Source organism: Urocitellus parryii, chromosome 1, assembly GCF_045843805.1.
Source record: "Urocitellus parryii isolate mUroPar1 chromosome 1, mUroPar1.hap1, whole genome shotgun sequence".
NCBI classification, from domain to species: domain Eukaryota; kingdom Metazoa; phylum Chordata; class Mammalia; order Rodentia; family Sciuridae; genus Urocitellus; species Urocitellus parryii.
The window spans coordinates 88,058,277-88,072,076 of NC_135531.1; the positions used below are offsets into that span (position 1 = coordinate 88,058,277).

The 13,800-nt window shown below is 35.4% G+C and overlaps 1 protein-coding gene across 1 annotated transcript in view; it reads right to left on the reverse strand.

Annotated features, from left to right (window-relative positions):
* The window catches only part of Fbxl17 (F-box and leucine rich repeat protein 17), a 516,653-nt gene that overhangs the window by 18,681 nt on the left and 484,172 nt on the right, over positions 1-13,800 (reverse strand). Inside the window, exon 8 of the mRNA XM_026391318.2 lies at positions 1,772-1,914. Within this exon, the coding sequence (XP_026247103.1) occupies positions 1,772-1,914 (143 nt within the window). The remainder of the gene's footprint in view (positions 1-1,771; positions 1,915-13,800) is intronic.

Below are 13,800 nucleotides of genomic sequence, written 5' to 3' on the forward strand. Positions count from 1 at the left end.
TCCTTAACTTGAAGTCAGCAAAATGTTGGTCAGAAAATATGTCTGGTATGATCTTCTCCTGTTCTAACCAAAACACATAACTTCTATGATTCACCTCTGGAGGTGGAGCTAACAAATCTAAAGACGATGGGCTAAGCCTCAGCAACTTAGTGAGGCCCAAAGCAAATCAGTGAGACCTTGTTTCAAATAAAAAATAAAAAGGACTGGGGATGTGGCTCAGTGGTTAAGTGCCCCTGGGTTCAATCCCTAGTTAAAAAAAAAAAAAAAAAAAAAAAAAAAAAAAGAATGGGCTAGAAACATGGTAATTGGTGATTTCTGAGAATGGCTCTGAATGCCTAAATACATTTGAATGCTTACATTTTAGTGTCTTTGGTTTGACAGCACTCATGCAGCTTTCCTTCTGGTTAGAAGGTAGAGGAGTTTTACTGTCACAGTTTTCTGTTTTTACAGCACTCTGCCTATTGTAGATCCCTTAGGTTATTTTGAAAAAAGTGATTTTAAAGTGACAGGGTTAGTAGCAGCGTTAGATTAGTTAGTAGTGAGATCTGAGGGAGACCTGCAACCCCTGGGTCTCACTTTGTTGCTAAGTTACAAAATAAGTTGCTTTCAGGATGACTGAGAAAATATATATATTTAAATCTGTTAAACATAACTGGCAAATGTCTAGGATAAGTTGGGATTTAAAAATATTTGGAGAAAAACTGAAGTCAATTATAATTGTGCAAAAATGACAAAGTATATAAGGGATAAGGTCCATTTGGTCCATTTTTTTTGCCCCAAATTTTCTACATTTAGAAAATATATGCTTTTTGAGAGGCATGTGTATTTACTTTCACATTCTTTTGCTGAATTTGTCCCTAATTATCATTGCACAAACAGCACACACATATATATTGGTATAAGATGCCAGATACTTTCTTAGCAAATATCTGAAGTGAACCTTTTCCAAGTAAGTAGCTGGAGATCCCCCCTCGTCTGCTGAAAGCAATGGACACAAACCTCGAAGAACTTGGTTGAATAGCTTTTGGCCAGAGCCTAATGTTTCTGTGCCTACATTTTCTCATCTTGACAATGCAAATAATTATTTCTTAGATTTGTAACAGGGAAAACATGTAAGTTGTAAGGGGAAAACATCTGTTTAGTGCGTGGTGTTCAATACAAATTTTTATTATCTTTTTTCTCAAAGTGTCATGTGTTAAAAGTGGCACCATTTTTCAAATTCACAATCACAACCCTGGCCAGCACCATAGGCCTTCAGCAGAGCCTCTGGGCCCATTTCTAATCACCTGAAGGGAGTGGCATCCGATGTGTGGGGAGACAAACTCCTACACACCCCCTCACTGATCCTTTTCTTGCCTCCAGACAGCCAGAATACAGAGATGTTGAGCAATGAAGTTATATACTTATAAAAAAAACCAATGTGGCACTGTTCTTTCTACCTTACTGTTGCAGGAAAATTTGAACCCAGAATAGAATTTTACTATTAGACCCTGCAAATTGTAGTTTGCTTTGCAATCTTTTAAATTTTGGCCTTTGGGCTTGTGAATAGAATGTCAAAATCTAAGGTAACTGTGTTTTGTTTGTGATTGCTTTTTTCATTATGCTTAAGCACAAAATTAATTATCAATCATATGCACACACACACATATATACATATATTCTTACTATTAAATACACAGGTAAAGACACAGGGAAAAGAAAGATAATATGATATTGAGCTATTCACTACACTGAGATGTAGAAAACAAACAATTTGATAGATGACTCTTACTTTATCACATCTCATCAGCCCCAAATATCTCAGAGATTTGCTGCTCTGTGCAATCAGGGTGGCTCCTTGATCTGTAATTTCTTTGCACCATCCAACGTCCACAGTCTCTATTGTCATGCTATATCGCCCAATAGCTATTAGTGCTGCAAAGAGAGACAAAGACAAAGAAAGCATTATTATTAGGAATGTAAGGTATCTCTATCTTTTTATGACTATTTCTTTCATTTCCTCACTAAATTTGTTCCTGAAATGTTGTGTGTAAATGAATATTTTATAAACTAAATTAAATTTGAAATGCTTTAGGAAGGATTGCCCTATGACAAACCCTTTTGCAAAGTGAATAATCATTCCATAATTTCCCTTTCATTGGACAAAACCTTTTATCAGTTTTACTCATTACAAGGTTACCTCTACTTTCAAATATCCATATTTGCAGAAGGAATAAATTAAAGTGAATTACAGATATTGCATTACAAAACCCTCAAGTACTAACTACATTTTGTCCCAGGTAACCTTAACAATTTTTTAAAAGAAAAACTCATGCAAACACCATTTTAAGGTGTGTCATACTGCATGTGAATTTCTTTACTTATCAGCATAATTTTTTCCATCTGTTCATGACCTGCAAAATGTACAAGTATATAATATTTTTCACATTAGTCCTTTTTGAGACTGTTAGGAATTAAGAGTACATCATATATATAGTTGAATGTAATTGGTGCCATGCTAGAGTGCAATAAAGTGAATGCATTTGTTATGCCAAATTTTCTCACCATATCAGAAATCTTCCTTCTATTAACATTTAAAATGAAGCCTGCCATCTGAAAACTATGACAGTATATCCGGTGTTCTTGACTGTTCAGCACTGTGCCATTGCTAAAGTGCAGACACTTATCCCATAATCTCCAATATGAACTACTTATCCCTGCAAAGCTCCATAACCCAGAGCCACCAATCAGGAAATGAAGCTCTTTTTTAGAGACTTCTGATTTGATCATTGTGCTCATCTCTACATTTGTGAAACATAAAACAGATTCCAATACCTCCAGGTAAAATAAGTTCACAATGCACTGGTCTGAGAATGCAAACCATGAAAACAAAGCCACAACTATTAAAAAGGAAAGAGAAATGGTTGCTAATTATTTCCTTACATAGCATGAGTTGATTTCTGCAACATTAAAGGTGGATAATATTTTATGAAGTGTGTTGGCCAGATTGATAAAAGCAAAATGCATTACTCATGTAAATAAAAACAACTCACAGAAAAGATCACTTGGCAAAATCTCTTTGCTAATACCTAACTAATATTTATTTATTTGGGTACTGGAAATTAAACATAGGGGACCTTGACCACTGAGACACATCCTCAGCCCTATTTTCTATTTTATTTAGAGACAGGGTCTCACTGAGTTGCTTAATGCCTCACTAAATTGCTGAGGCTGGCTTTGAACTCACTATCTCCGAGCCTTAGCCAGTGGGGATTATAAGCCTGTGCCACAACACCTGGCCAGTAACTTTTATGCTTACTAGAAAACAAATGTCCATTGCATTCCAATATGAAAGTACCCCAAGTAGCCAGATATTTAATGTTTATAAAAACAACAATCATGATCTCAGTGTCTTATAGTAAAAATACCAAAGAGAAATCATTCTAAGTTCCGCATGCCACCAGTTGGTTACTGTTTTCATCTTTGTACATGCTGTTTTGGTATTTAAAGCTTTCCATATAGGGAGCAGGGTACTGAAATTTGCCAACCACTAAATGTTTGGTAAAATGGTTTGAATACTATTTTTGTGTAGTAGGAGCAATTTCCTAGGTTAATCTCACTGGTGTCTCTGACTTAAAAAAATTGCCACTCTTGTTGTAACTGTCACTGGTATTGTTGTAACTGTCACTGGTATGATATCCTGAGGATCTCCTATGATGAATGAAGTAGGAGATATATAAAAGAAATATCTTTCAGTACAAAATGCTAAAACTGTGATTTTTTTTTTTAAAATCTCTTTTTTTTAGTTGTAGTTGGACATAATACCTTTATTTTATTTTATTTATTTTTATGTGGTGCTGAGGATTGAACTCATGGCCTTACCCACATGCTAGGCAAGTGCTCTACTGGAGCCACAACTCCAGCCCCTAAAACTGTGATTTTTAAAAGATGACAAAGCACATGTTACAGGACAGCCCGGTGATGGTAGATTGTTTACAGTTGTTTTTATCGAGGTTTAAGACTAGTACACGAAAGCTTGAACTATCCAGGAAAAAAAATCAAATGCTACGAGAAGCTTTCAGAGGCTGCTTTATAAGCAAATGAAGGGTCACTAGTACACACTCCAGGGAAAAAGATCACTGGTGTTTTGTTTTCCTTTGTGTTTTCTTTCTTGTCCAAATTAAAGTATATAACAAATGAGATGAATCAGGATATTCAGGTTTTGTTTTGACCTAGTTCTATTTACTGAAGTTAAAATTAAACTTTATTGTCCCTCAACTCATTTATTCAATAAACACCTCATGAGTTCTTAAGCATTTCTGCCAACAATTTATTGACCACTTTCCCTATGCCAAGCCCTGAGCTAAGAATTTTAGGTGCATTGTCTGCTTTAAATCTCACAGTAACTCTATGAAGTCTTACTGCTATCTCTACTTTAAAGATCAGGAAACTGAGTCACAGAGAGATCGAATAACTTTCCTAAAGTCTTAAGACAGTAAGTGGGGAAGTGAATTTTAAGTTGGGAACCAGCACTCACACCTGGTTGCATATCAGATGTACTAAATCAGAATTACAGGGCCAAGCAAGCACCTGGCAGTTCTAATAGATTGCACTTCCAGCAGTGGAAATGTGGTGTGATGACACACTGAGCCTGTGCTGGTTACTGTGGATACTGAGATTCATTGAACTCAGAGACTGGTTGAGTAGGGGGTTTGGTTAGTGGAGGTGGGTAGAAAAGGGGAACAGTCCAGTAAATAGGATACAATATTATACTATTCTTCCTATTCCTAATTCCTTCTCACCTTTCATTTATCAAATCAAAGGTCAGCTTCTCAAACCTACTCACCCTATCATTTACTAAAACTGGAAATGTTACTGTTTTTACATTTCTATGGTCCTCTTCCCATATTAGCGTGACTGCTCCTATTCCCTGCTGAATGCCTAGCATTGAGTACATGCCTGGAATAAAGTAGATTCTTAAAAATATTAATTGAATATGCCACTGACTGTAGCTTCTCATTCTTCAGGGGAGGAGGGATATCATAAAGAAGCTCTTACAGAAGAGTTAAGCTAGGTCTTGAAGGACAAAAAGAATTCTCCGGGGCGGGGGGGGGGGGGAAGGAAACAAGGATAAGTATTTTGGGCAAAGGGAATAACATGTGCAAAGAAAGGGTAGAGAGATGAGAAAGGACAAGGGAGTTGCAGGTCATTCTATATGGCCCAAGTAAAAACAAGTCCAAGGGAGTGGCGAGATTCACTACAGAAATATTTATTCAGTGATTAATGATACTGGAGTAGCCTCAAGGGTTACAGAGTAGCAAAAAAAATACAGAGTCCTTAATGTCATGAAGCTTATATTCTAGTAGAAAAGAGAATGTGAAACAAATAAACATCAAAGTAAATATAACCCTAAATTGTGACAAGTGCTCTAAAGGAAATAGGCTACTACAGAAGAATAACATTCAGATGGAGAGACCGGTGGCAATCAAAGAGGATATCCCTGAGGAAACTATTCTTAATTATCTCTGACAGTCCTGCAGAACAGTACCCATTTTAAAGATGAGAAAAGTAATGCCCAGTTCTAATAAAGTGGCAGAAATACAATACAAACAGATTATTTGGCTCCAAAGCCAGCGCTTACTCTGTCACTTAGCTTTGCCCAGAATGACAGTGGAGCCTGCATATGCTCAGAATGTATTTCTTTTTATTTCTATTCAGGACTTAAATATAGGTTTCAGGCAACAGATATTTACTCTATGACTATATGAGAGGCCCAACAGAATCTTTTATTTAAAATATATACTAAGTAATTTATCACACCCTGAATGTATGGTTCCTTTGGAAATGTTCTCACTGTTCATGAACTAGCTGTGAAACCTGTAGTGTGGTGCAATCTCAAGTTCAAGTTTAGCCACATTACTTAGGAGATGTCTAACCTCAGGGTGGGAGTCATGTAACTTTTAACTTTTCTGAGTCTCAGCTTTCTTAACTAGTAATGGTAATGTTGACATTATGTCATGCGTATTTAACAGGGTTAATCTGAAGTTCAAGTGAGAAAATACATGAGGGCTGGGGATGTGGCTCAAGCCGCAGCGTGCTGGCCTGGCATGCGAGGGGCACTGGGTCCAATCCTCAGCACCACAAAATAAAGATGCTGTGTCCACCGAAAACTAAAAATAAATATTAAATCTTTCTCTCTCTCTCTCCCTTTAAAAAAAAAAGAAAAGAAAATACATGAAAGGGCTTTTTACTATATAAATGTTATGATTTATTTGCTGTTTTCCAAAACCATACTAGTGGTGCAGTTGATATAAAATGAAAAGATTTGAAAGAGTTTTAAAAATTAAAAACATTCTGGGCAAATGACAGTATTATAGTCAGTCATTATGGTCACTGTTTGAACTTCCTACTCTCTATCAATGATTCTGAACTTGCAGACTCCACTTAGGCTGATAGGGTGTTAAATGTAATGTAGGATTACTACCTTCATGAGGGGCTGTTTACACACTACAATGATATTTATTGATCTTGAAAAGGGACATATTATGCAAGGTTAATCCCTAATTCCAATGCAATGTTAACATATTTTTATGTGCTAAGCACAAATAAAGTTTTAAAAATTACAAATTAACAACTGTAGTTCAGTAACTTGTATGCTGATCAAGATGTACATTAACCCATTGACAGTCATTTCCATAGGCATACAGGTGACAGAGTTACTGAAAGATTCAAGCACACATGCACTTAAATTGACCAAGAAATTCTGCTTCTGGGAACATACTTTTAAAACATAGCTCTAATAATACAAAATTACATAAATATGAGTATATCTGTAAGAGCATAGATTTTAATTGCAAAATAATAGAAATAGCTTAAACGCCTTTACAAAGTAGTTGAATGAACTGTGCCATACCCATCAATTTAATACTATGAGTCCATAAAAAATAAACAAGGAATACCATTAAGAATTAATTTGGAATGATTTCCAAATCATTAAGTGGAAAAAGCAAAATTCAAAAAAATTTCATATGGTGTGCTACCATCCTTAAAATAAGATTGAAGGAAATATAATAAAATACATACGAACCTGTTCATTTGTGCAAAAGTAATATGGAAAGGATAAACCAGAAACTATGGAGGTTTATTTAACTAAAAAGGATGTTAGAAAAGGAGAGGAAAAAAGGAAGCAAAGACTTCTGAAAATCTCTCTTTTATATAGCTTTAACTCTCCGAACCTAGTAATGCTTTATATACTTCCCAATGTAAGGGAAACCAAAGAGAATAGAAACAGTAACAAATAAATCCAATTGTATTGAAAATGAGCAGCATAACGCAGATTAATAATACAACTACACTGAAGAGAATAGGGGTTAAGAATTAATTTGAGTTGGTTTGAAAAACATCATTTTGACTGAATGTTGTAAGATGAAAACTAAAAAGAACTATGAACAAACATTGTACTCTAATTGATAAATCTACTTCTCACAGGAGTATGAGTTAGCAATTTGGTAACTACTTTATATATAACCAGTCTTTTCATTGTTAGAGAAAGAAGTTACAAATAAAAAAATGCAAGAGATTTACAATGAACTTTGTGGTATTTCAGAATTATAGTATTGAAATGAAATCATGGTTTTCAGTATGTACACACACACACACACATATACGTACACATATAATATGGTAGATGGGATGGGTAAGTGTGGTTTAGTAAACATACTAATATACTTCTTAGCTCTTTTTGCTGAAAGGGATTAGGAGCAATAGCATTCTAGGAGTACTCAGATTTTAGTTTTTAAATACTATTCTCCAATAAAAGAAATCAGTGCTTCTTAGAGAAATAGCTGATTCTAGGACTGAGCCATGGAAAACATAAGATGAGTCTGGAACATCTTATGATGTCAGAAAAAGAAGCGTTTAATAAAGAATGGGGGCATTTCCAAAGGATACAGGATCCAATTAGAGATGCCAATGGCCAAAGGTGGATCAATTTGTATATTAAAATAAATAATGACAGTATTGGATGTTAGGTAATAAAATAAATACCTCAAAGTCCATACTGATATCAGTAAATAGGCAAAAAGGCACAGTTTTTCCTCACAGAAGAGCTTCAATTAATAAGCAAGGAGGAATGTGGGAAATATAAAAGCACAATCAGGCAAAGACTGCAGTAATAAATCCTACATGCAAGATCCACTAAGGGATAGTAAAAGCAGTTGGTGAAAGTTGGAGGAAGAACAGAACACTGAAATAATGCCAAAGGTATTCATCACTGAAAGGGAAAAAACTTTAACTTTACAGTGGACAGACCCAGCAGACAGCAGATAGCACCTTAATCAAATGATCAAGGTTAACATCACTGGTAAATAACACATATAAAGATCATGTATTTTCTGATCATTCTGTAGCATTCCTGCCAAAATGAACTAATAATTTACGAATAAGAAAACACAAACCCAAAGTAAGAAACATTCAACAAATATCTCACCAGTACTCATCAAGAGGGTCAAGATAATGAAATTAAAAAAAGAGGAGGAGGAGGAGGAAGAGAAGGAAGAAGAGGAGGAGAAAGAGGAGGAGGAGGAGGAGGAGGAGGAAGAGGAGAAGGAGAAGGGGGAGGAAGAGGAGGAGGAGCAGCAGCAGCAGCAGCAGCAGCAGCAACTGGTCACAAATTTGAGGAGACCAAATTGACATGAAAACTAAACACATTGTGGGTTTTTGGATTAGATCCTGGAACAGAAAAGACATTAAGAAAAAACTAGTAAAATTTAAATAAGATTTGCAGCTTAATTAATCTTAGTGTTTCATTGTTAATTTCATGTTTTTTGCTAATTGTAATACACTTATGTAGAGGTATATGGGTGAAGAGTGTCCATGAACTCTATGATTCAGCACCTTTTCTGTAATTTTAAAATTATTTCAAATAAAAGAGTTACAGAAAGTTTGGATAAACAAATAATAGATAACAAGTGAATGAATCAAGTAAGCAACCAACATTTTATAGGTGAAAATGGGTATTATTTTTACAATGAAAGATCTGATATATAAATATATAAAAGACTAAAAATACATTTTTCCCTGATAGGAGGAAGAGTAGTCATATAAGTGCATTAACAAGTGACCTGTGTGTGCTATTTTGTCCTTTCTAGTTCTATCTTCCGCTATGGATCTAGGTATCTGTAATAAAATCAGAAGAAATGCCCTACTGCTTAAAAGAAATAGGGTTAAAATTTAACAGTGGGATCAACATCTTTCATGTTAATACTTGGATAAAAGCCATTTGCAAAGAAATTTCTTGGCATAGTTACAAAGAGATAAATATGAAAAGGGCTCTTCTTTGTAGAAGTCATAGAAGCTTCAAAAACAAAGAAATGACACTTTCAGAGACATTTGTTTTTGTATTGGTGGTCCCTGTGAAGGCTCTCTCTACCCCACAGGGACAATAGCTCACCCTAGATGTTCAGGAGAATCACAGGCTCCTAGTCACAGTACAGATGCCCAAGTCTCACCCCTGGAGATTCTAAATCAGGAGTAGCTATTAAAGCTTCTGGGATCCTGATGTGCAGCTAAGGGCTGAGAACCACTGGAACAGAATAACCTACAACTCAGGCAAAGTCAGTCAACAAAACACAAAGAGGTTCACTTCTATGGATATAAATACCTCGTGAGTTCTGATACTTGAAAACAATTTGACCTCTCATTACTCATTCATAATCTAATACTCTTTAATCTATTTCTTCTAACTTATGTCCCTTCCACTTCTATACATTATTATATTCTTCCTATTACATGTAGTAAGCCAGACACTGACCACACTTCCTTTACTTCATTGCATTTATTTTCTAAATCGGCACTTATCAGAGTTTGTTACATCAACACGTCTTTCTTCCTCACTAGATTGCTAAGTCCCTGGAGAGGCAAATGTGGAGTGTGCTTTATCTAGGAGGACCTCTGAGTCTTGAAAATCAAGTGGCACCCATTTTTCAGTTTTAATTAATTTTCTGGAAGTATAACATACAGTATAAAGTTGTATATGTCACAAGGGTGCAACTTAAAATAGCTGTGTAACACTATCCAGTTTGAGAAATAACATGACCAACACCCCTGACATCCCCACTTATATCACTATTAGTCCCCCCAGTAAAGAGAGTCATTAAGCTAACTTTTAATCACACAGATTAGCAATCTTGCTTTTTTTTTTTTTTTAACTTATACAAAAGACCCAGACACAAACAGTCCTCTGGATTTTTAGCTATTCATTATGTTGGTGAGATACATCCACATTGCTATGTGTATTGGTAGTGTTATGTATTTGTTCTCCACATTGGGGCTATAATGAACAATGCAGCTGTAGATATTAGACTACATATCTCTATGTGGGCATCTGTTTTTATCTCACTTGGGTAAGTACATAGAAGTGGAATTTCTAGGTCACTAGAAATTGTGTTTAACTGCCAAAATGTTGTCCAAAGTTGCCATACCACTTTATATTCCTACCAGTATGTGTGAGCATCCTAGTGTCTCCACATTCTTGTCAATGCTTACTAATGTGTATCTGAGTAGAGCTGTCCTAGGGGTGTGTAGAAGGTTATAATTTTCATTTCTCTGGGAACCAATGTAGGTGTCTTACTTCTTTGGAAAGTTCTAACATAGGTCTCTAACCCTTGAAGTACTTAGTAGATATCAAGTAAGTTAAATTAATAAAGTAGAAAAGGGACATAATTTTTGGATTGTTTTGACTATGGCAAAGAATAGCTTTCTAAATAATAGATAATTTCCCATGTAATTTGAAGGAAAATTCCAGTAAAATAAACAGTCTATCTTCAGAGATATGAAACTTAAAGTGGGAAAGTAAATTTGGGAAAAAGAAAAAGGGTATAGAAAACTTTTCAAATGTTCAGTTATTTGTGAAAATTTCAAAGATTGTGAAGTAGGCTTTATTTAGAAACTCTGAACCTCTGAAAATTAAGTGGAAAATGAATATAATAAAAAATGACTTTCCAACATTAAAGTCTGAAAACTCTGAATTGTGCTAGCATTTCCAAGATGCTGAATGTTAGGCCATTCATTTTACATAACTCCGCTTACTGAGTTCAGAATGGCAACACATAAGTATTGTCTGACTCACAAAGGGAGCAAGCTGGCTGTGGCCCTTGACCTTTCTGGGAAGAGTCTCTCCTGCCCTGTACACCCTGAAACGGAAATGCAAGAATTATTTATAGGTTGCATCTGCTTTCCTTCCTTTGAGATAAACAAGTTGGTGAAAATAAGTTCAAGCAAAGAATTTTTTTAAAAGGTCTTTTAATGTATCAGTGCAAGAATAAGCATTTTTCCCTTTTATCCTTTCCTATTTATTTTTTATTCTACAAGCAGAAAGATACAAGTCTTATTTGGTATATAAAAAACATTTGCATAGATGTGACTTCCAAAAATGTTAACAAACAAGGGGTGTGTATTCACAACTAACCTGCATTTATAGGAATCTGATCTACTGCTCTGGTTTTCAGTGGTGCTGTGTTTGGTGGTAAACAATCCTTTGAGTGGAATGTTGGGTTCCCCTGACGATCCTCTTATTAAATTTTAGAATTCAAGATGAGAAAGAAAAAAATCTTTACCACTCTAACATTAGCAGAGAACCTAGAGTCACTGGTTCAATGACTCTTTTTTATTCCAGCCTGCATAAATACATATATTACTTATCAAAGAATTATGCATCCCTTTCAAGATCCTGACGTTGTATTAGATTTCCTTGCTTTATAAGAAGTGAATTCTAAGTTTAAATATGTTAGTTCATAGATACAGAAAAGTGCATTACTATTTCTGTCATACACCTGCCTTTTCTACCTTTCTGAACTGAATTTTCTGGATCTAAGAGAGTATTAGATACAAAAATTTGACTGACCCCATGTGCCCTACAGTAGGATGTGATTTCAGTGATCACCACTTAGGAGGCACAAAAGTTGGTATAAATGCATGTGTTGTTGGGTTGACCAATAGATAATGAAAAAGTATTCCGAGAGAAGCAGAAGAAATCAGAGGAAGAGGAGGAACATTTGGGCACCAAGATTATGAGGTGGGAAGATTACTGTTTTGCTCTAGAATCATAGAGAGTAGTTGTGGTGAGATAAGGGAGATAGTGGGAAAGAGGATGAAAAAATAATCTTGGAGTATTGACTCTGATTCAAAATAAACTAGGAATCTGCTGGAAAATATGGGGCAGAGGAATGATATGATTTAACATAAATTTTCAAAGGACTGGCTCTGGCTTCTGGGTTGCCAACAGACTATAAGAAGGCAAACATAGAAGCAAGGAGACAAAGAGGTCATTGCAATTACTCATGCAAAAAATGATAGTGGGGCCTGGGGATGTGGCTCAAGCGGTAGCGCGCTTGCCTGGCATGCGTGCGGCCCGGGTTCGAGCCTCAGCACCACATACCAACAAAGATGTTGTGTCCGCCGAGAACTAAAAAATAAATATTAAAAATTCTCTCTCTCACTCTCTCTCCTCTCTCACCCTCTCTTTAAAAAAAAAAAAATGATAGTGGATTGGCCAAGGGTTGCATAATGGAGATGGAGAGAAAAGGGCTGAATTCTGAAGAGAGTTTAAAGGTAGCACAATGGTATTTCTGAAATGAGTGGTGTCAAAAATCTTAAAAGAATTTTGGGGCCTGGGTTGTGACTCAGTGGTAGAGTGCTTGCCTAGCGTGTATGAGGCACTGGGTTTGATCCTCAGCACCACATAAAATAAATAAATAAATAAAATAAAAGTATGTGTTCATCTCCAACTAAAAAGATAATTTCAAAAAGAAATGAATTCTTTTCTTGGTGTTCAGATTTAAAATAAACTTATTATAGAGGATTTTACATAGATGCTCTTAACGTCCTTTTGTGTCTTAAGATTCCTTGCATTGGTAGAAATATACTGGGTTCTTCTACTGGATATAAACCTCATTGAGAGGGGCAAAGACCACCTTTATTCATTTCTTAGTCATCATTTCTTTTTTTTTTATTTTTGTGGTGCTGGGGATTGAACCCATGGCCTTGTGCATGCAAGGCAATCACTCTACCAATTGAGCTATATCCCTAGCCCTCTCTGAGTCATCATTTGTATAAATAAAGCCTTTATTTGTTAGTACTCAATATACTATGTTTATTTAAGTATGTATATCTTAGGTATTACAATTTTTAACACTTTTCCAAGCTCATAAAGGGGTCTTATTAATTCTCTAGAGTTCACACTCATTCTTTTATTCTGAAAATACTTACTAATACTTACTGAGTAGCTTTAGTATGTCAGTACTGTTAGGACTGTAAATTGGGGGGAGATTATAGATAATACATAAATTTTCCTACATTAGACTTTTTTTTTTTTTTTTTACAAAGTAAAAGCAGCTTTTAAATGTTACAACTGGACAAGTCCCTTAATTTTACTAAAGTATAACAAAGAACTTGACATTTCTTTCAATCCTGTGTTCTTCAAGACACACACATTTAATGACACCAAAATCCAACATCTCAAATCATATGAAAAAAGTATAAAGTTATTTACGAACAAAAACTAAACACAAAAATATAGCTCAATTATTTCTCCCTTGTAGTACCCAGAGCAGTTGTGATTCTGGGGCTGTTGTCTGGAGTGTGGATTAGCTTAGATGGATGCAATAATTTTTGCTTATGGGCATTTCTGCCAGAAGAAAGGCAAAGGAAATAAAAACATGAAGTACAAAGCATTTCAATTTGAGGGTTTACTTTTAGTTGTTGTTTGTTTGTTTCCCCAGTATTGGGGACAGAACCCATAGCTTCAAGCATGCTAGTTCAAAT